Raw genomic sequence first — 25,881 nt, forward strand, 5'->3', positions numbered from 1 at the left:
TATGGGACTGGATCCCAGGATCCTGGGATCATGACCTGAGCCCAAGGCAGACACTTAATCCACCGAGCCACCCAGGGACCTCCTCTCCATTTTGTATATAAATTCTAAGCATTTTATCCAGTTTTAAAATACACTGAATTTTGCAAGTCCATGGTGAGGCAAGAGAAGATCATGCTTTATTTGTGAGTTTCTTGAGTTGTTCACCATTTTGGAAAGGCGCATCACCAACAGCGACGTGACCCATGGAATCTTAGTTTCCTTATGATACAACTGCACCAGTCTGAGTTTGTATCTGTCACATTCGTAGTGGTTCAAAACATGAGTGGGAGGATTTGACAATTTCACTACACTTTATGGTGTCATTATGCCTAAAATTTACATATTACACTATAAATTGTGATAAAGTCTTTCCTTTTATTTGTCCTTTATATTAAAGTTTGGCCATTACACTGGCTTGTTGAAATTGTGTGTACAGGTCAGTTAGAGATATTTACCTTCCAGACGAACCAGAGGTCAACAAATATATTTGCTATTAAAAAAGAACAGGGGCCTGATAGGAATAAAAAGATGACCCAAAAGTGACTGGCAGCAGGACTTCGAGATGAAGGGGCCTGAAGATAGTGAGTATACGTGGTGGTAAAGAAATATATTTGTGACTATTTTAAGATCCTACTTTTATCTCCACGTTGGTGAATTCTGGAAAACATGCATCTTACCAAACTAGATAAAAGTAGCAGTTAGTAATCATCAACTAATATTTATGAAAATACTGATTAAAGCAACAATCATAATACTAAACACTTGTGGGTTGCTCATTCTGTGTGAGGCATTGTTCTAGGTACTTTAAATATATTAACTCATCCTATCCTCTTACGAGTCCCAGGAGACAGGGTCATTATCGTCCCTACATTGCAGAGAGAAAACTGAAGCACAGAAAAGTAAGAAACTTGCTCAAGGACACCGGACTGTTAGGTGGCCAAGATCGGATTCACACATATGCAGTCTGGCTCAGTCTGCACCCAGCTACCATCCAACAGCAGATGTGCAATCAGGTCAAAGCAATTACTTGTTCTGAAAACAACATGCAAGAACCATTAATTCCACAGAAATCATATATTTCCCACAAAACGTAATTTGGTGCTACTTACACTTATTAATCCATATCCCCCAGATTGGTGTTCATTAACTAGTTTGACTGCACAATCAGGGAATTTAAAAAACCTTCCCATGAAGATCAGAAAAACGGCTTCAAAAATCCAGGACAACTAATTCTTGGCCCTTCAAAGTGGCCCAAGATGCTTATTCTAATTCCAAAGGCCTAGTCCTGAGCCCAGTGGCTGCACCCACACCTGAATCACCACTAACCCCAACCATATGGCTGCAGTATGAGGTTTGTCATGGTAGATTTTCTACTCTGCCTAGAAAGATTGTAGATGGTTTGGGGAGCTGAGCCCAGAGTGGGCACATCAGGAAAGAGGTAACAATGGAGACATCGAGAGGACCCTCCAGAGGGAGTGACAGTAAGTGCTGAGGACCCAAGCTTCTCACTACCCAGGACTGGCAATTTCTATCTGCTACTGAATTCTCCATTAAAAAACTAAACCAAAACAAAACAAACAATTTTTGCCTGTGCAAATTCACATCACATCTGCTTATGTGTAAATATTATGATAAATAAGAAATTGAAAAGGTTATTTTAGTTGATGGAAGAATAATCATCATCATAATAAAATGAGAAAACAAGTTCAATTTCTCATTAGGCCCAGATATTAGCTTTCTTAAATAGCTCCTTTCTTATTTTCTTTTAAGACAAGCCTGAAAATACAGTAGAGTGGCTCAAGTGTATGATAAGGGGTATAATATAGTATGTTAGATATAGATCTGCTGCTTTCTCGTTATGTTTCCCAGAGGTTCTTGGTACTTCTATTCCTGTATCTAAAGGAGTCGTGATAGTATTTGTCCCAGAGATGGTTATAGAGACTTAAAGGAACATGTGAGGTGCTTGACAGTGTCTGACATATAGTAAAAACTTAATGTTACCTCCTGTTCTTATTTTAGGGTAATTTATCTATAAAATAATTCTGTGTCATAAATCAAGAAGCCCCACTATAATTATCTACCAAAAAAACCCGACACTTAACACTTCTTCTCTGATGACTGTCTGTATTCAACCTCTCACTCTAGGTAACACTTGCCTACTTCTTTCCATCTCAGAATGTCTCCAAAAAGAACAATATATGTTATTGTGACAGTTCTAGGTCAATGTAGAAAACGGAAAGCCTCATTTAGTTTTCCTTTCCAAGTCAATTCATGGACATCCTGAATAATATAGAAATAATGCCTTACATATTACTTTTATAGATTTACAATACATATTCTTTTATAAAGCATTTTCATGACAAGTCTATGAGAACAGAATGGTCAGTATAATTGTTTCTGTTTTACAGGCCTGGAAACGAGGCACAAATGGACTAAGTACTTCTCCCAGAGTCACACATAACTATAGTTAGCAGTTGGGTGGGACTAGAATTCAGGTCTTTTCATACCTGGGCCATAGGATTCCTGACTTATGCCTTCACTGGGTGGAAGGTTAGAATTCTTACCAGTATATGCCTTCTTACAGATGCTCGGAAATGTGTGAGGCAAAATGGACCCTCAAAAGGCCCTCTCAGTGGATGTCGATGAATTGCCTACTTTTGTCCTTTTCGGAATAAGCTTACCCTTTGATCTGCTACACATTTTCTCATAAAATGATTATCAACATTGGGATTTTACTGCTGCTATGACTGTTTGATGTCATTAATTAAAATGACTTAAAAGAAAAAGAAAATTGCATTATTTTACCAATAGATGGTGCTAAGAGAAGTTTAAAGAAAATGGTCTTAAAAGTCACTGATGTAATGAATCAGGATTTGAAAGAGCTGTACTATATAATAGAGTCTACGCTTCTTTCCCAGACAGAAGCACACCCAACTCATCATCAAAGCATCTTCCAAAACTACCCCATTCATTCACTTAATTATAGTTCTGCCAAGACATGTATCCTTTCTAATCACAACCTCAACTTCAAATGAAGGCTTCTAAGATTCTATTTAGGAAAATAAATGTATTTGCTGCAACTCTCATTTTGGGTCTTTATCAATATATTTTTCAACAGGATTGTCAGATTGCAAGACATTGGATACCTGTTAAAATGTCTTGGTCCTAATAAGTTGTATTATTAATTATTATGGTTACAATGGGAAATTCAAGAGACTAGTCATAACAAGAATCCTCTTCCCATGAATAATGTGTTATACAACATACCCTTTATGAGGTTGTGTGCATTACAGTTCATGCATCACTTTACTGGGCTTTTATTTCCTAATGTTGGTTATATCTTGCAAATCGAAAGGGAAGTGCATGGTCCTAGACTTTCATGAAAATGAATGAACAAGGCTATGAGCATGGTAAACTTACTAACAATATTTTTCTTTCACTACAGTTGCCATTTTGTTGTTCAGTAACTCTACCACCAAAAGGAGACTGGGAGAGAGAGATTATTTTGAAGTTCCACACATTATATCCTCCAACGCCAAACATACACACACATTCTCCCTTGATAGACTTCATTAATATAAAAATTAAATGTATATGTTAATGTATATTTATATTTATGTATATTCATCTATCTAGACAGGCAGATAAATGAATAGATTTAAAAATGCATAGACAAAGGAATCAAAATTACAATACGGTTCTCCTTTGCTTATTGAGTTTACTCACAGATCAAGTATGTAACTGTCAGGATGAATGTTCACCACTTCAGCAGCTAAATCCTTGAACCTGATTTCGTTCTGCAACCTTCTTAACCCAGCTCCTATAATCCCCAAACAGTGCAGCCCTGATGGCTTAAAAATAAGAAGTTTGGCTACACCTGGTAAGAACTTTTTGGTCTATTTTGAAGCAAGTTATGTTTTTCAAGCATCTTATCAAGACTTTAGATCCACTGCTAATATTTCTGTTACAAGCAGAGTGGCTCACGAAGAGTTGAGGTGGGGAAAGCATCACAATCACTGCTTGGGTGATGTATTTGTTGAGGAAAATGCCAACAAACATAGTATAGTTTGTTTTAGCAGACTACATACCAAGTCATGGGATGTGTGTGCACATGGCAAGATATAAAGCTACTGATTGATAAATGCAGGCTGGGATGACAGAGTAATCAAATCAATCAAGTACAAATATAGTTTACTCAGTTTTCATTACATCATGCAAAGAAACCCAGTTTTATTGCTCAAGGTTCTTCACAGCCTAACAGGCTGTTTTGGTTTTATTTAGATGCAACGCTACCCGTCTATTTTATCATCAAAATAAGTAAGTAGGGGCTTGCCACAGAGATTTAGACAACAAAAGTGAATATCACTCTTTCCACCTCTTCTTTTATGATCCGTTGAAAATCAAAATTCATAATCAGAATCATACATATCGTAGGTGTGCTATGCAATGTTGCCTCTGTGTGTAACAGTATTTGGCACACCACAACACGCTCCAGGTGACATAAATGGACACACTTCCATGGTGGCATGAAGTACAGAGGTTGAAAACCAGTAGAGACTTACCAAACTTGCCCTGCTGAAGAGCAGAGGATCAATCAGCTCCCTCAGCTAGTTGGTCTTTAGCACAACTTCAGAGATGTCAACGAACTGCTAAGTGTTTACTGAAAAATGGACATGCTGTCCCTTTCAAACTGGCCTAATGCCAAATGTGTAAAGTGTAAAGCCACAAGTGACAGAAGATCAAGAGATAATTTCGGGTCAGTGATCTTGGTCCAGCTTCTCAAAGAGAAGACAACAAAGTGAGTCTCCTAAAGCTCACACTCATCGACATACCCCGGTGCTAATGGCCACCGCTGCCCTTCCCTCCATCTTGCTAGTGGCCAGGCGTGAAGCACTACACATTGACAAGCTTGTTTCTTACTTTTTAAGAAATGCCAAGTGGAAGGAGGAATTCCATAGTTTCCAACCAACAAACTATATACTACACAGCAGATAATCTTTCCCACTTTCAAGGAAATGGAGCTGCTATCATTTTCCAAAAATCTCCATTTGATTTTGGCTGCGACTAGTTAACGTAGAGATTTATGTCTCACAGGCAGGGCTGTGAATTTTACAGTCAGGTCAGACTGTGTAGGTGATTGCGCATTTGTAGGATTCAGCAGTTTCCATTAGGTTTTGACCGGTCGGCAAGGTATCTCAAATTCTTACCAATAGAATTATTCATTTGGGTTGAATTATGTCCTGTGGGGGGAAGTACATCTGAGAGAGGAAAGCATAGAAGCACTAATTAATTGATTAAGTTATGTGGCTTTGGAGAGCAGAGGCAAGGTCTGAGAACATGTGAGAACTGAGCTTTGAGGCAGGAAATAAGAACTAAGCAGAAAGACCAAGCCACATATGGGCCAGCAGAAGGGCACCTGGGTATCCAATGAACAGTGTTGGGCTCTGGATGCTGAAGAGAGAAAGATAAATATTCTCTAACTTCAAGATGATTTGCAGTGGGGGCAGGGGTATGGGTTTATTCTGCCTAAAGAACTCAGTGGGCTTTATCATAACCAATCAAGTTGTTTTGTCTGTCCAATATCGCTTCCTTCCCTTGGAGATCTGTCCTCCTCTCTCCACATGGTGGAGAGATGGGCTGGTGAAACCAGCCAATCACAGTTCCCTGCCTCCTCCGGCCAGCTCTGGCTGTTATGAGTTGAATTGTGTCTCCTCAAAATTCATATGTTGAAGTCCTAACCCCCAGTACCCCAGAATGGGACCATATTTGGAAAAGAAGGTCTTTAGAAGGATGATTAAGTTCAAATGAGGTCATTAGGGTAAAGGCAGGAAGAGGAGAGGACAGTTAAGTGTGTTGAAGGGACAGAGAAAGGAGGACCTAGGCTTGGTTGAAGGGATTAAGGGAGACAGGGCAGGAATATAGACTGCCTCAGCCCTTGGGGGCCTTGACTACCATACTGAGGAGCTGGGCAGTGGGGTGGGGAGAAGGCCGCTCCAGACTCAGGGTGTCTATGTGCATATACCACTTGTTAGATGTGTCATCCTGAGAAATGTACCTAATTTCTCTACCCTTGAGTAGAAGTGGAATAATAGTATCTCCTTATGGACACATTGTGAGTACTGAATGAATTAATATATGTATGTTTCTATGTAAGAATATATTTTTAAGACCAAACATTGTTAATATACATTTTATAAATGGATATTATATATGCACAGACAAAACATTTAATAATATAAAGTAGATTATGTATAGCATGTACAGGGGTCACTATTATTTCTAACTCAACAATATAAACACTTTTTTGTGCCAATAAATGTGAATTTCCATCATTTTTAATGTTTTCCACTGATAAATATCCTGTAATCTGTTCATACTTCAAGTGATTATGACTCTAGTATGTAAAAACTACACATTAATAGGGAAGGTATGAAAAATTATGTAATTACACTACATTTACATTTTTCTCTCTCGGTTTATCTATATTTTCTAATTTTTTCATAGTGAATGTATGTAGGCATAATGAAAGGCAAAGGTAAAAGGAATCTTAAAAATGCATGTTTGATCATTCCAAAATTTTTATTTCTGCTTTCATTAACTTCCCTCTCATAGGCTGGCCAAAAAAACCTGCAAAAGATATAGGAAGGAAAGAGAAGAATGTTTCTAACTTTCATACTTGGACAAAGAGAATTGTGACAGTATTTTCCACCCTCACTGACTGTTCTTAACTATCTCTGTTCTAAAGTTCCTTATCTAAAGTCATGACTCCAGACTGAAGTCTCACTGGGGTCAGGTAGGTGTCAGGCAAGTTGCATCTAGCCCCGCCCCCGCCAGGGGATGATAAAACAAGAAAGGAAAGGATGAAGAGAGTAGGATCCTGCCCATGATTGATCAAAGCAGTTCCATTTCTCTGTTAAATAGGGTTTCTGAGATTTTTGTAAGATGTAGAGTTTAAAAAAGAAAAGTAATCCCCCTAACATTCACTGCAATGTAGATCAATGCTCTTTCTTTCTGATTTAGGTTTTCTGGCCATATCTCAGACACCCTCGCTTGCACAGGATCCACCAAGAAAAGTGCTGAAGCACAATAGTCGGGATCCCTGGGTGGCGCAGCGGTTAAGCGCCTGCCTTTGGCCCAGGGCGCGATCCTGGAGACCCAGGATCGAATCCCACATCGGGCTCCCGGTGCATGGAGCCTGCTTCTCCCTCTGCCTGTGTCTCTGCGCCTCTCTCTCTCTCTCTCTGTGACTATCATAAATAAATAAAAATTAAAAAAAAAAAAAAAAAAGATGTTTGAAGCACAATAGTCAGCCAGAAGTACTGGATTTCCTCCGCTCTGAATGTAGAACCAATAAGATGAAGAAAATTGCCCAGAGAGCTAAGCTCTAAGACGTACTAAAACATTACTGAGTGGGAAAGAGAGTTCTCACTACTGTCTTCCTACTCCATCCTTCTAGTAGTCAGCACTTAGCTTACTAAAGAATTTTTTTCACTTTAAACTTTTTAATATTTCATACAGCAATTATGGTGCATTCAGGAACCCAACCCCAAACCCCACTAGGAGGGCCCCCCACTCCAGCCCCCCAACCCCATTTGAGGTCCCCAGGTTTAGAGTGGAGGACGGAGAGGTAACCACCCATCTGGAACTGACCCCAGAGACTGTCTCTGCCTTGCCTCACCTTCCCCAGGGGTTAAGGGATAAGGTCTGGGTACAGACCCCCATGCCCCCCTCTGCTCCTGCTTGTGCACACTATGGCTCCTTGAAGAGTTGGTCAGTTCCTGGCAGGGTCCCTACTCAATAGCACTGAGTGGGACAGGGGCAGGAGGGTTGGGCTAAGGAGACCCTGAGAAGGAAGGAGGCCCCAGTTATGGGACTGCAGGAGGGAAAGAGTAGGGGCCCCCCCATCTCATCCACTAAAGAATGGTGAACAAATATTTAAAGACCTTTGAGTTGAAATGGTAGGACAATCAGAGCTTACCTAAGGGAAGTACATGTCCATGCCTGGCCTGCATGAATGGTCAATCAACTGTGCAAGAAAGTGTTAAGCTTGTCCTTTTAGAAAACAATGGGGTGATGAGTCTTTTGGCTACAATGGTCATTACCTAGAAGCTGAAACGACCTTATATAAATTATTGCTATCTTTCTGCCTTGTGTATCTGTGATAGTATAACTGCTCTCTAGTTCTTTTGTAAAAGCAAATATTTCATTACTTAAAATGGGCAGTTTTGTCTTGGAGGAATGTGACAGTATTTTCAAATTTGCCTGCCCCTCTCCTTTCCCCCAGGTATCAACTCAATATTGAGCTCCTAATGGGTAAAGAAATAAATCCATCCAAGCTTTGCCAAGACCCCCTGATGCTGGGCAGGGCTCTCCTTTTACAACCCTGATCCCCACCATTATCATCCTCTCTGGTCTTTTGTTCAAAAATACCAGAGCGGCTGTTGTAAACCAGGAACTACGTCCAAGGCACGGACCTTGAAAAGTGAAAAATAAGGTCCTATTCTCAGGAGGACTCAGTCCTTGTGGGAAAGCAAACACATCCAAATACAGCCAAGAGACCATGTGACTTGGCTACAATGGCAGTTGTCACATGGTAAAATAGGAACACAGAGGAAAGAAAGCGTAAATCTCAAAAAACTGACTTCACTTGGAACTACTTTTCAGTAACAAAATACACAAAAACGGTCCTAGTAATTATTTCTGGGTGGTGAAGTCAGGATATTTATTTTCTTCATTTTAAAGACAATATACTCAACTTGGAAGGAATGTGTCCTTGTCTCACCACTTGACTTTTCTGGGACCTACAGCAGAATGACAGATTAAGCTCCATTCCTGGTCTCTAACTTACTTAGCCCAACTGATGGCTGGCTAAAACTGCAGCAGACATTCTTTTACAAACCCCATCCAAACCATCAGCACATCCGGCTGGCTCTTCTTTTGAAATACATCCTGACCAAGGAGGGAGAGGGTCTTTACCTACAGAGAACTGAACAGAACATTAAGAATGACAATTTACTTCCATCAGCCTTAGAAGGCATGGAAATTCCTCCCATATCTATAATGCAAGTGTTAGGACTAGTTCTTAAAGTTTTTTGTTTGTGTTTTCGTAAGTATTCAAGAGAGAAATTAGGACAGGCTGCTTCAGGGGCCACTAGCCAGCTGCGGTGGTGGTGGTGGTGGTGGTTGAGCTGACGACTGCAAAACAGTATAAATTTTTCCCCATTTTAGCAAGGGAGGAAGACATCTTCAGAACAAAAAATCCCCAGAAAATTCAGATGATTTTCTCCAGTGTTTGTTGTGTAGAAGTAGCGATGTCAGGTTGTAGGATTTTTCTGTAATTGGTGGCTTAAGGCTAGTGTGGAATAAAAATACAAATGTTGCAAGTGCTTGTAGGGAAAGATTTCAAGACGCAGACCAAGCGGTCCAGGGTTGCTAAGAAAGGAACTCTGACCAAAAATGGCTGATGGAGAAAGTAGAAGAACGAAGAGTACTAGAAGTGTCATTTGAGGCTCCAGCTCTGGCATTGAAGAAGTGAAAATGCCAGAAAGACTGACTATGCAGTCATGGATTAGTAAGCTTCCACAGATGGGGTAGTGCTGTGTGGTGCAAGCAACCAAGCAGGGCTACCAAAGCTGGATGCCAAAGTTGATGAGAACTGAAGGTCAAGGATTCTATGACATCCAAGAGCCATGAGGTTAGGAGGATGAAAGGTCATCCATATGGACATCAAAACTGATAGGATGGATGGCAAATTTCAAGTGGAAGAAGTTAACCTGGGTGACCATTTCCTTATGGACTATGCTGAATGGTCAGGATGTCCCTGGATGATAGTAAGAAGGAGTAGAGAAGAGATCAAGACGATCCGTCTCAACTCCAGAGATTAAAGTTATAGCAGAAAAACCCATCATTGTTCTCAAGGGTTAGCAAAGTTATTGTTTTGTGGGGGAAATGGAGGTTGGAGTTACCAAGGGTTTAGGAAAATGCAAACATGTGCTGAGGGGAAGGAGCACGGAGAAGTATAGGGATAAGGAGGTAGGAAGGGAAGGACCACTGGGTGGGATCTGAATCTCAGTGGAAACTGAACTGTACAGGGATGAGAAACATGAGGAAATCTTCCCTACGTTTGTAGCACTGCAACATTGCTGAGGTGCATCTGGGTGGTGCCATGTGGTACTGCCTTGTACTTTCCCACGTCTTCGCCTCCTCTTCTCTTCATGGAGACCAAATGGCTTATGTTACAGAGTCTATAAAGTTGACGACAGGCCAAATCTGAAAATGTGTAAGTTATCTGACCTGTCAAGCTTCTGAATTTGCTATGAGTTTATTTGAGTCACATCCCAGGTCCCTGACAACATGTGGGTGTGTGACTTCTGTTCTGGGTAAAATCTAGATCTATCTAGATCCTAATCTTTGGATCAAGTCAGAGCATCAGAGAGCTAGTTACCTGGGCCTCAATGTTTAGTCCCTAGACAGGCAGCTGTGAGGAGGTCTAATGGACTTTCATAAATAAAAGGGATGGAGAAAGATAACTCTGGCTGGAGTCTCAGTAGCGGAGAGGGTTTTTCTAGGACAAGAAAGGAAGGAGGAAGGGCATGAGAGAATGTTGGCTTGAACCAGACTGGTTCACAGTGGGGATAGAGAAACTAGATGGATCCAAGTAGCTTTGGAAGTGGACGGCTTGGTGATGAACTGAATGGGAATCTGAATGCACTTCCAGAAACTCTACCAATTAGAAATTCACTGGGTTCGCAAGCTTCTTTTATAAAAATGCAAATACATCTAAGAGGCTTATGACTGGGGTGAGGGTGTAATTTAGTCTGAATTAGTTCCATCAGCTTACTTTCTGCTATCACCTAGCAGAAAGTCGGTCATACTAAAGAGGTGAGTTTTACTTTGGGAAAGAATGTTTTGCATGAAGGATATAATCGTGTGTGGGACAAGAGGTGGAAGTCTCTGGAAAAACAGAAACATGGAGGAACACACAGGAGACACAGAGAGGCGATAGCAGCATTTGAGAGGACAAAGAACAAGCAAGCTGGCCTTCTCTGAACACTTGCCTGATTGCCTCGTAGAGGCCGGTCCCCAGTCTTTAACAGTGGGAATGGTCCCATTTCTTGAAGACTTATTTTAAGGAGAACATCCCTCCAGGTTATAGCAGAGGGGAGGAAAAAAATGAAAGCAACAAAAATCCTCAGATGGTATTAAGCGCTGAGAATTTCCATGTTGCTTTGTTTAAATCCAAGCTAGGCTACCCAACTCCCTGCCAATATTTCACTAACATCATCTGACAAATAGGAAGTTTTAGACCTGGGATATTAAAAACAATCACCAGTGCCACATGAGATAGTTAACTATTATTGATCAATGCTTAAAAATAATTTCAATTATGTTATTTTAAAGATACGTTTTATACTTGGTAGTAAACATCTATAATTTTTTAAAGTCCAGTCTTCTTCAGATACAACAAAAGATTAATTTTTTTTTATTGTTTTCCTTTTTCTTTGCGTACCCACATGTTATTATAAAAATGAGGACATAGATCCTGAAACATTCAAAATGCTACCTTTGCATCAAGTTCTGCATACATTTCCAGCTTCACATGAAACCTAATGCTTGGAGCTAAGATAACACTACTGGGAAGAATGAGTAATGCCCCAAAATTTGGCACACTTCTAACCAAGGCTTGTTGGTTGATGCTACTGCATATAAAAGAACAAAAACAACTCACAACCCAAGTAAAACCACTCTCTGATATTTTGTTTTGTATTCATATTTCAAATATGAGAAAGAAATCCTTTTTATCTAAAAAACAAACTTACTAAAAAGCAACAACAACAAAATAAACATTAGCCAGAAGTTTGGACCAACTAAAGTTATGAAACTTTTTTTTTTCTCCAAAAAGCAAAGCATTAAATGGCAAGGTAAAAATAAACCTCTGTGCTAGCCAGTAAAAATTCCATGGATTTATGCCTTTCCATGTGAGTCACAAGTCTAATGGCAGGTACATCCAGTCTGGCTATGGAATGGAACAGACTGTGTTCGTCTTACATGCTGTCTTCAAACACTCCTCCACCTCTGGCCCAATCTCTGTCCTGCTGCAGAAGCAGGATCCCAGCCCCCTTTAGCAGTATGATGAGCCCTCCTCTCTCAGCATTCCTGTCTCTACCTTGAGATAAAGCCTGGGACAGCATGTCTGCATGAAAAAAAAAAAAAAAAGGCACAGTGGAATCATGTCCTCTCAACATCATTAGTCCTTGCCAAACGTTGTATTTTTATAGACAAGAAAACTGAAGCACAAGTAGGCTTTAAATCTTGCTCCAAGTGGTACACTGATTAAGCGTCAGAGCTGGAATTTGTCAGGTATTCTTCTCTGAAACTGTTGGGAGACACTTCTCCGTGCATCTTTCACATTTCTATACATTTTGCAAACAGAGGCACTGACAGTCTTTGTTCTGAGCTATCTTTTCAAAGATATTTATATAGCAAATAGCCTTGAAAAATAGAGCTGGGGTCTCATTCTGGAGCAAAGAGAAGGTTTCGTCCCGTATAACAAAAATAATGTCTCTCTCTAGAGCAAAGGGCGGGCATGCTCACTGCCCATTATAAAACATCCCAACTCCCTAAGCTCAGAGCTCCTCCACTGAAACACAAACCACAAGTATACAAGTGTCACCTAGCCGGCTTCACACCACCCTGTGGGAACCCGGAATCCGTGAACCAGCGCAAATGCTGGTGGTCAGCCTGCTGCGGTTGCTGTAAATAATAAAGTCGTTTGTCTCTGACCCAGGAGTCTCATGTCTTCCGCCAGTGCCCAGGAAAGCAGTGGCAGGCTGACCTGTGAGCTTGGAAATAGGGTGAAATCTCAGACCCTTCATAGTTTTTGCCAGAAATATAAAAAAATCATAGTGATGATCACATAAAGAGAAAAGGATTAAATACTGTGAGGTCCATTGCTTGATTTTTCGCATCTAGGAGGATCCATTTACCATTGTTTGAGCATTATGTGTTAGGTATGATATATAAAGTGCTTTATTCTTCAATTCCACACACACACACACACACATAGATAGGATCTACTATGTTTTTAAAATTAAATTTATGAAATGATTTTCATCATCCTCACTTTATGGTTTAAAAAAAGCAAACAGAAAAACCAACAACCTCTGAATCACAGATCTAATAGGGGGCAGAGATAAAAAAATCTCTGGTTTCAATAATTTGTGTTTTGTCTACCTCCAAATGAAACCTCTGCCTCTCCTAAAATGGCAGAGGCCATGTTGACTTTAAATAAAATGGCTAAATTATAAGGTAGTTTGCTTAGTTTTACTATCTTACCTCTTTAGTATATATTTAGGCACCGACATGTTGGTACCTAATCTGTATCCAATATTGAATAGTTGCTATTCACAAATAGAATGTATTTAAACTTGTGAATACTGAGTTTATACCACATAGTATATATTCATAGCAACAGTCTACAACAAAAGCTATTGTTTACAAAGTTTAAATCGGAAAATAATGCCTTGGCGTTACATGCTGTCCTTTAAAGCTACACATCTAAGAAAATTATCTTCAGCTAAAGAGGAATAACATGATAGAAGAAATAATTTTATTTAAGAGGCTGTATATTCCACAAAATTATCCTGTTAGTCACAGAGCTAAATAGAAAATTAAAACACTAGACAGAGAGTGGTGAAAGGACGACCTATGTCTAGAGCCTATAGATGTTCTTGGGGAAAAAATATTTAAAGCAAAAGAAGACAGTTAAAAACTTCCTGATTGTATGTGAGCAGAATATAAAATAGGAACTTATGTGAGAGTTCTCTGAGGAGCATTTCTAAAGTGATAATCCAGGGGAACCTGGGTGGCACGGTTGGTTAGGCGGCCAGCTCTTGGTTTGGGCTCAGGTAGGGATCTCAGGGTGGCTAGGTCAAGCCCCAGGTCAGATCAGGCTCCACGCTCAGCCTGGAGTCTGTTTGGATTTCTCTCTCTCTCTCTCTTCCTGCTCCCTCTCTTAAAAAAATCTTTAAAAAAAAGTGATAATCTATTTCTGGATATAAATGAGCTTTTATTCCTATGAGTCTACATGTCTGCTAACTCTAATGCTAAAGAAACAAAATGTTTTGAATCCATCGTTTTGAGATGTAATTAGCAACAAAAAATATGCAGGTTCCATCCAAAATGTAAACAAATCTTTTTTTCAAATTGCCTAAAGTATTCTTAGATACCTATTAATAATATATTAATGGAAATGATTATTTTACTCGGATCTCACAAAAACATACTTTTTTATAAAGTAAAAAAAACAAACAAAAAACAAAAAAAAAACCTACCCAGCTGAAGTTTATAGAAACAAAAACAAAACAAAACTTAGGGATTATGGAGTCAAGTTACACCTGCCATATAAAAACATTAACTGTAGAACCAAGGTTACACAGCTATTTTTTTTTTAAGATTTATTTTTTTATTTACTTGTGATAGACACACAGAGAGAGAGGCAGAGACACAGGAGGAGGGAGAAGCAGGCTCCATGCCAGGAGCCCGACCTGGGACTCGATCCGGGGACTCCAGATCACGCCCTGGACCAAAGGCAGGCGCTGAGCCACCCAGGGATCCCCTACATAGCTATTTTTTATCTTAGATGAACACCTTAGGTTGAAAGTTGAGTTGTTGATTCATTTTTATTTTATTTTAATCCTTGATAAATGGCAGTAGTCTTCACAGTGGGACATGCCAAGGTGGTGTATGTTTTGTGTGGAAGCTGAAAACCCATGGAAAACCCCATGGGGTATCTTGATCCCACTAGGACACAAATTAAATTTTTAAAAACAGAATTGAAGCTCTCTAGATCTAAATTGTAATTATATAGTGAAATACTTTCTAGGGGCATAAGCTGTTCAACATTAAATGGATTTTAACCAAGAAATTTGAGGAATCTTTCACTCATGGCTTTTAGAGTAAGCTATAATTTGATCTATGAAGACTCGCAGACCATCTGATTTTTTTCTTCTGGGAATCGATGAGAAAATGAGATGTTAATTTTTGTCCCAAATTTCTAATGTCAAGACGTGGAAGTTACTCATTCAGTATCCTATCTGAAACATACAAAATTTTTTGAGGGAATTTTTTAAGCAGAAGCAAATCTGTTAATATCAGAACTACCTAGTCATGAAAAAAATTTTTCTAAACCTTGTTTTAAGTAATTAAGGAGTATTTTAGTAAGTATAATAACTGCTTATAAAATAAAACAGAAACTATTTTAAAGGCAAATGCAAAGGAAAAAGGGAATATTCACCTAGAAAGTTAGGATGCAAAAGTAAAAGAAAGAATACCAATGTTATGCTTGTATTCCTTTTTATCAGGGTCTCCCCATGGGCAAAACCTTGTGGATTCTGAAAGATTTGTAATTGTGGAATGATAGACGGAGGAGCTAAATATGCAGGTCTGAGATCTCATTATTCCGTATCTGGTGATGCGGCCTACATATCTTACATGTTTATGCATAAGGAAGCAAACTAAAGATTACCTGGAAATCTCCTAATTATTTGACATAATCCTTCTTTTCTGCAAAGCTGATGCTGTATTTCTGGTAATATGTTTACCTGAAAGGAATGAGAAAGATTCTAGTGAGTTAGGCATTCATAAATGCTAAAGCACAGGAAATGCAAAAACCCACAGAGTTATAGTTATGAACTATTGTCTACCTCGTCCACACCCTACCTTCAAATCTCTGCAAGTCAACGTTCAAATCCAGAATAATAAAGTGGTTTCTTTGATAATATAAAACAAAAACTTGCCCTTGGAAATCTTTAAAATATTTGGGAACACTTCTGAAAACCTTGATATATTTCAAAGCCATGATAAGTGCTAAAACTAAAAGGAAATACTAATGTCCTTATGGCAAATAGAGTGACACAAATAACTTGACAGTGGCCAAGTTTGCTTTTTTCAGAAAATGGCACTACCAAACTCTGAAGATCCAAAAGCACTCAGTGATTTGAATCACAGACATTTAGTGGAAATTCAGTGCTAACCCTGTTTCAAACTTTTATAGACTTCACTTCACATTGAAGGGCATGATTGCTTCCAGATATAAAATCCAGTCACCGCAAAACTGTATTCTCACAAAAATTTGTTCACAGAAAGCTTCATAGAAGTTATCATAAATTCAAATATATGTTTTACCTTATAAAGAAAAGAGACACAAACAAGCTCAATTCTCTCCTTCTCTTCTGAATTTACAGACTGATTATCAAGCTGTTTTCAACTAAATTCGGAGAAGAACGCCCCAAATGGCAAAGCCTTGTTACAACCAACAGAAAGAGATCGCGGTAAATTAGTTTGAAAATCAGATTCACTTTTGAGAAATTGGTGATTGCTTTTAAATTAACTCACTCTAAGCTTATCAAGTATTGTAGTTTCTTCACTGTGTCCTACTGACGAGTCCTATTAGAAAAGAACCTAGCTGCACTTGAAGAGAGAACCGGAAACACGGGTTACACTCCCACGGAGTACACTCCCACATGTCCACGGAGGACATTTAACAGAATCATAACCCTGAGCACGTCACTTTGCTTCTCCTTGTAGAGCTTTTGGCCTCTGAGTTTCCCTGCTTCTGTAAGGTTTTTATCGATTCAGTAATTCAATCATCAGGGGTAGTTTTTTACAAAACGATCCACTTAAAATGCTTTGAAACAACGTGTTGATTAAACATTCTCCAACCCTTGTTCACTCCACTCATTTAGTTGGCAAACAGTCAACTTTCAGCCCACGTTGTGAATGAATGAAGTGGGGGCTTGAGCAGAACCAGCTCCTGTGAATCTGTGTGAGCCACACTGTTAAACGCTCAAGGTTGAAGGTCTCCAAAGATACCAGAGTCCGAGGCACATTCCTCTGGCCCTGGGAGTGCAAAGGCTGTAAGTGTGGTACACGTTAGACTTTTAAGGGGTCTACATTTCTCAGATGCAAACATGAGAAAGTTCAGAGACTAAAAGTAAAAAAACAAAGAATTTTCAGAAGGTCCTTAAGTTTACAATTCAGACTTCCTAAGAATGGCTGGAGGGAAGAGAGGATATGGCAAAAGTATAGAGAAACTTCAATAAAAGCTTTTATTTTTTTTTTCAAAAGGATAATATACAAAGACTCTTTCTAAATTAGATTGTTGGAATGCCTGGGTGGCTTAGCAGTTAAAGCATTTGCCTTTGGCTCAGGTCGTGATCCTAGAGTCCCGGGATCGAGTCCCACGTCGGGCTCCCTGCATGAAGCCTGCTTCTCCCTCTGCCTGTGTCTCTGCCTCTCTCTCTCTCTGTGTCTCTCATGAATAAATAAATAAAATCTTTTTAAAAATCTTTAAAAAAAATAAGTAAATTATATTGTCAAAAGCTTTAAAAGTCAATAAACCTGAACCATTTCCTCTTTCACCGGGCAAAATCACTCAGTTGCTACTGACTACATAGAAACTTTAATAGAAGGACTCAGAATGAAGAGTAGCATGAGGTAAGTATCATTAAAGGCTATGTGGTGATGAGGTCCAGTTTAAACCTTCCTCCTGCTTTTTGAAGAGTTCAGAGCCAATGTGCTGTTACAGCAGGTGCTTAGAGCATCCTGGATGAGCTGTCTCATCCTAGACAAAGGAATGGAAGAGGCCTGGCCAAATGAATAATCGTGACTTAACTCATGGGACAGAGGACCTTGTAAAGGTGCTGCAAAGATAGAGTACAGCTTGCACAGATTTCAGCAGAAGTGTCGGTCACTGTATCTCATTGGAGAGGTGACTTTCTATATGAGACCTGAGGTCAGAAGAAAAAACTGACTCAGAATCAGAAAGCAGAGCCAAGCCAAGGGAAGCAACTGCTCTCAGGCTTCCGCCTTCCGCTTTTCCATCCCCCACTCAGTGACCTCTTCCCCTGTTCCTTCCTCCAAAGCACATCTTTGGAATTCACAGAGTCTCCGCAGATGACATAACCAAGGTGACACGTGACACAAGAAATATCATTTCCATTCTACTCTGTAACAGAGCACCAGACTAAGCAGTTAAACTGAATAACTTGGCACAAAGAAACATATTCAAGGGCTGTGGGTCATACAGCCATAGCAAGTCAGCTATATTACGTGTATTTTCCATCTATTCTCATCATTAAACCTAATAAAGCTCTTCCGTAAGCTAATATAAGATAACATTATTGCTTTTTACTCTTATTTTTATGTACATCATAAAATATATGAGATTTGCATCATTATCAAAAGGAACGTATTCAAAGAAGTTTTCAGGTAGTTTTAAGGTTCACAGCAAAATTGAGCAGAAGGTACAGAGATTTCCCACATACCCATTGCCCCTACACATGCACAACCTCCCCCATAAACAACCCCCCCCCAGAGTGCTCCTTTTTTTATACCTAAAGAATCTACGACACATCATTATCACCCAAATAATTATTTTCAATATATAATGATTTCATATTGGGTTTGAACAGTTTACTTACACATATGCAAATGTGTATATTTTATAGAAGCTGCTGTTTTTCTTTTTCTTCTTTTTTTTTTTTTTTTGAAGCTGCTGTTTTTCTTGGCATAAAACCTTTTATATCTTTGAAAAGATTAGAATGCATATGAAAAATGATAATGATGGTGGAGCCCTGGGATATTTCTGAGATCAAATTGAGAAAAAGGAAATGTACATTTAGACAGATTTTAATCCCAGGGCACCTGGGTGGCTCAGTCGATTGTCTGCCTTCGGCTCAGGTCATGATCCCAGGGTCTTTGGATCAAGCCCCCGCATCGGGCTCTCTGCTCAGCGAAGGCCTGCTTCCCCTCTGTCTGCAGTTCTATCTACTTGTCTCTCTCTCTCTCTCTGTCAAATAAATAGATAAAATCTTAAAATAAGAGAGGGCAGCTCAGCTTTGAAAAAAAAAAAAAGGAAGAAAGAAAGATTTCAGTCCCCACATACCTTCCACAATCCTAACCTGAAGGTCATCTACATCTAAATTGTTCCTATTACATATTATCAGAAGCAAAAGTAAAACATCCTTCTTATTTGGAGATTTTTGTTCATTAATAGGAACAACAGTATATAATTTTAAACATTCAGAAAGTGTTTATAAATGAAAAGTAATACTAGTGTAATACCAATAACTCATTAAGGAGAGTAGACGTTGGAATTTGGACTACTTATAAAGTGTAAGAAAGCACTTGGGGAAAAAATTGGGAGGGCTCACGCAAAGTGACACACACTTCACACTGTATCTTAAGGGACTTCTTTTTTTTCATTAGATTGTTACACACATTCTATTCTTTACTTTATCAAAACTCAGGTGTTCTCCAAAAGCTGTTCAGTATCCTCCACAAGGACGAGAATTAATGACAAGAAGAGTCATTATCTCCTTGTCTCTCCCGTGCAATTATCATTCCATCAAATTCACCTGAAAATGTGCTCAAATGCTTTATAATAAGAGCCATTTCAGTGGTTCTCAGTGCTCCAAGTACTAAAAACAGCATCCTGGTTTTAGGGACTGCTAATCCTACAAACATTTAGAGCTAGAAATGAATCCCTCTGCTCTTGAAACATTAGAGCCTTTCTGTTAAAGGTGAAATAGAGCCCCAGTTACTAAACTTAGTGTTACCCCAAATAGTGGACCTCACTTCACTTTCAGCATCACAGGGACCAACAGTTTTAAAATCATGTTCCTCTCCTTCTGACTAGAGAGACTCCAGGTCATTCATTTTTTCATAACAAATCTTAAGATCACTTTCGTTAAGTGCTTAAATTCCAAAGCTCTGATGGGATGAGTAACCCTAATTTGAGCAGGAGCCCTTTCTTTGTTCATCTCAGAATCCCCAACAAATTGGAAGCAACTTCTGTTTTGAATATTTATGTTGACATAAATAAGTCATGGTTCATAAAGCTTCAAATTATTCATGCTCCAACGTGACAGTTATCTAATATGAAGCATTTAGAACTAATGCATTCTTTAAGAGTATTCATTAGCATAGTCTGTAAATGCAGTCGGTCCTAAATATTTATCCAGAAGAGGTTTATAGTGATGTGGTTAGGAAAACAAAATTTGGAGCCAAACTGCCCGAGTTTGAATCCTGGTTGCCTCATTTATTAGCAATGAGAACTCGGGCAATTCTCTGAATTTTTCTGCACGTCAATCTCCTCGTAGGTAAAGAATGGGCAAAAATAAACATGTGAGGCTTAGAGTGATGCGTGGCACCAACAGGAGGCCTTGGCAAGAGATCGATGGGTAGGAGTAAAGAGAGCACTTAGCTCCCTGGCTTCCTCTCTGCAGGGCTATGATTTGGCAATGGCACCCCCAACCCCCGCTCCTTTGCAGCCCCTTCCCAGTGAGGCCTCTTTCCTGGCCTCAGTTCTCATTAAGTTTTACAAACCACTCCTTCTACATACCCTTCCTCAGACCAAGGGTAGTGAAATCTTACGAGGCTGCTGATCCCTGGTGCCTCTAATCCTTTTCTCTCCCTAATTTTTAAAATTAGATTGTCCCTAATTTCATTTCTCTTATTTTGTCAGAACCGCAATAAAAAGCTCCTTCATTGGTTTCTCTTCAGTTAAATCCTTTCAAATACGGCAGTGAAACGCCGGGACACCTGCACCCCAATGTTCACAGCAGCAATGTCCACAATAGCCACACTGTGGAAGGAGCCTCGGTGTCCATCGAAAGATGATGGATAGAGAAGCTGTGGTCTACGGATACAATGGGATATTCCTCAGCCCTTAGAAACGACAAATACCCACCCTTTGCTTCGACATGGATGGACCTGGAGGGTATGATGCTGAGTGAAGTAAGTCAGTTGGAGAAGGACAAACATTATATGGTCTCATTCATTTGGGGGATATTAAAAATAGTGAAAGGGAATAAAGAGGAAGGAGAAAAAATGAGTGGGAAATATCAGGGAGGGAGACAGAACCTGAGAGACTCCTAACTCTGGGAAACGAACAAGGGATGGTAGACAAGGAGATGGGCAGGGGATGGGGTGACTGGGTGACGGGCACAGAGGGGGGCACTTGATGGGATGAGCACTGGGTGTTATTCTATATGTTGGCAAATTGAACACCAATAAAAAATAAATTTATTAAATAAGTAAATAAATAAATAAATAAATAAGGTTCCTTCCAATAAACATACATTTTTCAAACCAAAAAAAAAAAAAAAAAATATATATATATGGCATTTGTCTCCTGCCTGGAGGTTGACTGATATTCACAGGGAAGACCGTAGACTTTATCTCACGGTTGGTGTAAAGCTATTCAAAGGTTAAGTGCACGAGCAACCGGGTTAGTTCAGCACTTTAATATTTCTCATCCTGACAACCGTGGGCAGGGTGGATTTCAGGGACAAAGCACTTGCTTCAGAAAAAGCAGTGAGGAGGATTCTACGACGACCCTGGTGAGAAAAGGTGATTGGCCAGGATAGAGGCAGCGAGTAGGGATACTTGAGAAATAAAATACTTGAGATGTACTTAAAGTTCTCTAGTAGTGGTGATTGGTGGAACGCAGGTGACACGCGAGAGGAGGGAATCAGAGGTGAAGGCCGGCTTCCTACCGTAGGGAGTGACGTTGTGGTTGATCATGCTCGTGACCAATAGAACAGGAGTCCTGCAGAGCTACTGAATGCAAGAGTAGCAGTGACTTACGAGGGAACGTACGAGCTATTTTTCTCCCTGTTGATTTGGGGCGTCTGTGTGACACGAAGGTGATATTTAATAGGCAGTTATACATGTGCGCCTGGAGACTGGGAAGAAGCCTGAATTTTAGATGTACCTTTGGGAATCCTCAATCGCCTTGGGAATGGTGTTGAGGAACACAGGCATCTAAAGTATGAGCAGAGGAAAGGTGGCTATGAAGAAAACAGAGAAGGAATGGCCAGAGATGGACAAGAAGAAAAAAAGATGATGTGCTCAACCCAAAGGCCAAGAGCTACCAGGAGGAAGGAGATACCAAGATTATCAACTGCAGAAATACCAAGTAATCAGTGTAGCTACTACAATACTATTTCACTACTGAGAAATAACTAGCAGCTCTGATGCTTTTCTCACATTAAAAAAAATATTATTGGCCAAGAAATGCTGGCGTTAATATCCAAAAAGCCATTAAAGTCTGCAAACATTTCGAAAAGGATATTTACCTTTTGATGTAAACCTAAAAGGCACATGTCTTCCTTGGATATGCAAGGTTTTCCACCAGCTTTCCTAGAAGACAGGCAAATGAGGAGATCCCAAGAGCCCAAATCACCTAATAGCAAAAGAATATTGAAAAATAAATAATTTTTATCAGATTTTTGAAGGCACCATTCTTAGACTTAAAAATTTTATTATTTAAATCCTAAAACACAAATGATTCTGAACATATTTAAGTCAATATTTGAAGTAACTTAAATGCAACTTTTCTAATGTAGAAATATTTTTATATTTATTATTATATCAAGGAAAATTCACTTATCTAAAGTGATGTCATAAAACTAAAAGACTAGAGGTTAAATGTTTTAAGTCACTAACTTTGTACATTTATGAAGTCTTATTTGGAGATTGGGAGGAAAGAGGATTATAAAGTCTCTTAAGATAGAGGCTGGTTCCAAAATCAAATAATGATAAGAAGTCAAAACACCAAATATTTTGTTCTGGACTTTGGTATCACCGTTACTTTTCACAAAACTTAAACATCGGATATCCCTTTATAAGATTTCTTACAAAGAAAAAGTTGTTGTCAGCAGAAAATAAAATTCAATGAAAATTTTAAAAAATAGGTTTTGTCTAAAAGGAATTTGTGGTCTAGTTATAGATAGCAAAGCTGAGGTCAAAATACAGAGTATAACATGGGCCGAAGGAAATGATATTTCAGCTATTTACCAAGGACAAAGCTCTTTGCCAATAAATCCTAGTAACTTGCCAAAATAATCTCAGAAGAGTACATTCTTGCATAATACTTGGACATTTGAAAATTAACATGTGTTATACGTTTATTTTCCCTTACTGTCTTTGATTTATTTATGTAGGTTTTTATCAACATGTCTTGCATGTAATTGGTACTTGAAAAATATTTGTTAAATGAGGGGCGCCTGGTGGCCCAGTCGGTTAAGCGTCTGCCTTCGGCTCAGGTCATGATTTCGGGGTCCTGGGACTGGCATCGGGCTCCCTCTCGGCGGGGAGTCTGCTCTTCCCCCTCCGTCTGCCCCTCTGCTACCCTCCCCCCCAGCTGCTGGTGTGTGTGTGTGTGTGTGTTCACGCTCTCTCAAATAAATAAATAAAATCTTTTAAAAAATTGTTAAATGAATGAACAACCAGCTCGTGATAGGGCAGTAAACATGTTGCTTCAGACGATATAGAAATAGGTATCTCAGCAATAACCTGCAAACACTACATCATGTACAAAAGGATTGATATTACTTGGGAACTCTCCCCATCTTGGGTGGAAATCTACTTTTAAAAAATTAAGCGATTTCTGTCCAGATGGCCTCTCCTGTTGATCAGTCCTAAGATAATGTTCCTGCGGTAACTATTCGTGCCAGACCTCATCAGTCATCTTTCATTAGGTACTAGTGGCTTCTAAAAAGCTAGGAAACAACCAAATTCTGTCTTTTTTATGGTTTCCCAAAAGAATTTCTCACTTGAACACGTAACGCTTTCAAAGAAGGGCTTTCCAGGGGGCGGGAAAGATTGATAATGAAGAGTGATCTACGACCATCAGAAATGAAATGCCACTGTGCACCCACCACGTCCTTTACGTCTTGACAAGCTCTGTGCTCTCTGGCTCTTTGGAATGACCCTGTTCCTCGAAGAGAAACCCTCTGCCAAACTAAAGGATCCGGAGAACTGAACTCAGTTAACACGGGAGCTCCCATCCCAGGGCTTTTCTGTTTGCCTCATAGATCTCAAGAGGCTGGAATATAGCACAATAGTCCAAGGGGACCCGGAAAGATGCTGCAGGCAATTTAGGGGCGGGAGAAAGTTCTGCCTGTATTAGCCACCAGGCCTTGGCGGGAAGGTCTACGCTGTCTCATGCATCCTCACGTTGAAGGAGACTCCGAAGGATTTCCTAAAGCCCACACCAAATATTCTATGATGATTCCACGACTTTATTGAAAATGTGCACCTGGCACTTTCAGCCAAAACTTTTGATATGAAGTCAAAAGGGAAAACACAAAGATGGCTGCATTTGGCATTATTTCTAGCCCAAGACACACTAGAACTCTAGAAGAAACCTCCTGACATAACATCCTCAACCAAGTATTTTAAGAAGATAAGGATATGCAAAGAGAGGCTTTCAAATCGTGGACTAGATTGTTTGGGCATTAAAAATACAGTAGCGGGGGGCACCTGGGAGGCTCCGTCAGTTAAGGTCGGCCTTGGGCTCAGGTCACGATCCGGGAGTCCTGGGTTCGAGCCCGGCTCCGGCTCCCTGCATGGAGCGTCTGCCTTGGGCCCAGGGCATGACCCCGGGGTCCCGGGATCGAGTCCCACGTCGGGCTCCCTGCATGGAGCCTGCTTCTTCCTCTGCCTGGGTCTCTGCCTCTCTCTCTCTCTCACTCTCTCTCTGTCTCTCAAATAATAGAATCTTTTAAAAAAGACACAGTAGGTTTTATATTTCTTCAAGGCTGACACATGCCCCCCCTCACTACCCAAGGCATACACACAATTTCTCAATTTGATTACAATATATATCTCTAAGCCATAAATGTTTAAAACTGGAAGATACGTTTAAATAATGCAAAGCATTTAATTTATTAAGAACCTCCTATGAGCAGGACATTGCACTAGAATTATGAATGTAAATAGCAAAAAAAAAAAAGAGAGAGAGAAAGTACAGTCACCGCCTTCAACCATCTGTGGGGGATATGAACATTAAAAAGAATTTAGGATAACTTATAAAGTGCCATACAGGTTTTTGACATTCATAAGGGACACCACGTACCTCTCAAAAATATTTAACAGATATTTTAAATTTAAAATTAATATCTCAAAAATACTTTAGAGCACAATAAATTTACCCTTAAAATTCAAGTAAAATATAGCCAAGAATCTCAAGACTGCCTCCACAGTCTGAAAAATGCTGATTGTTTCCATTCAAAATTCCTATTTAGCCCCTTTTAAAAGAAAAAGCTTCATTTGTTTTATGAGTGGCACCATGTATCCAAACTTGGTTTAAAAAAATCCCAAAAGCCACACTGAAGTTTAGAAACCAGGCAGAGGGGGATCCCTGGGTGGCTCAGCAGGTGAGCGTCTGCCTTCAGCCCAGGGTCCTGGGATCGAGTCCCGCATCAGGCTCCCCACGGGGAGCCTGCTTCTCCCCCTGCCTGTGTCTCTGCCTCTCTGTGTGTCTCTCATGAATAAATAAATACAATCTAAAAAAAAAAGAAAAGAAAAGAAAAAGAAACCGGCAGAGAAAAAAGCACATTCACTAGCTAAGTAAATCACATTCAGAAGTCAACATTGGAGCTTTTGGGAAACAAATATGTGCCTCAGCAACATTACAGGTTGCTGAATATCGCGGAGCTGTGGGGCCACGCTCAGGAGCTGCAAGCGAGCCGAGCCGTGAGTAGGCCAAGGCCCAGGTGCACAGCAGGGACTGCAGGCTGAGGGGTCCCCCGGAGAGATCAAACCTGCATGTGGGGTGCGTTTGGCCTGCACGATTTTTGTTTTGTTTTTGTTTTAAATTTTAACTATTTGCCAAAATGCGAATGTCAGTGTAATTCATACCAAGACCCAGATTCCTGCTTTCATTTGAAAACTCGGAGGCTGTGGTCATACTGGGTCCCCTGATGGGAGCCGAGGACAGCCTCCCACATTCCCTCCACCTGGCCATGTGGCCTGGCCTGGCCCCCCTGCCTG

General features: G+C 39.9%; 1 protein-coding gene across 2 annotated transcripts in view; it reads right to left on the reverse strand.

Annotated features, from left to right (window-relative positions):
* CPED1 (cadherin like and PC-esterase domain containing 1) overlaps positions 1-25,881 on the reverse strand; it is a 262,754-nt gene that overhangs the window by 185,997 nt on the left and 50,876 nt on the right. For both annotated transcript variants that reach the window (XM_077855991.1, XM_077855990.1), the window contains exons 3-4: positions 22,182-22,288; positions 15,566-15,641 (exon numbers count right to left, since the gene is read on the reverse strand). In XM_077855991.1, the coding sequence (XP_077712117.1) occupies positions 15,566-15,641; positions 22,182-22,208 (103 nt within the window). In that variant the 5' untranslated portion in view covers positions 22,209-22,288. The remainder of the gene's footprint in view (positions 1-15,565; positions 15,642-22,181; positions 22,289-25,881) is intronic.

The sequence above is a fragment of the Canis aureus genome, chromosome 18 (assembly GCF_053574225.1).
Source record: "Canis aureus isolate CA01 chromosome 18, VMU_Caureus_v.1.0, whole genome shotgun sequence".
NCBI classification, from domain to species: domain Eukaryota; kingdom Metazoa; phylum Chordata; class Mammalia; order Carnivora; family Canidae; genus Canis; species Canis aureus.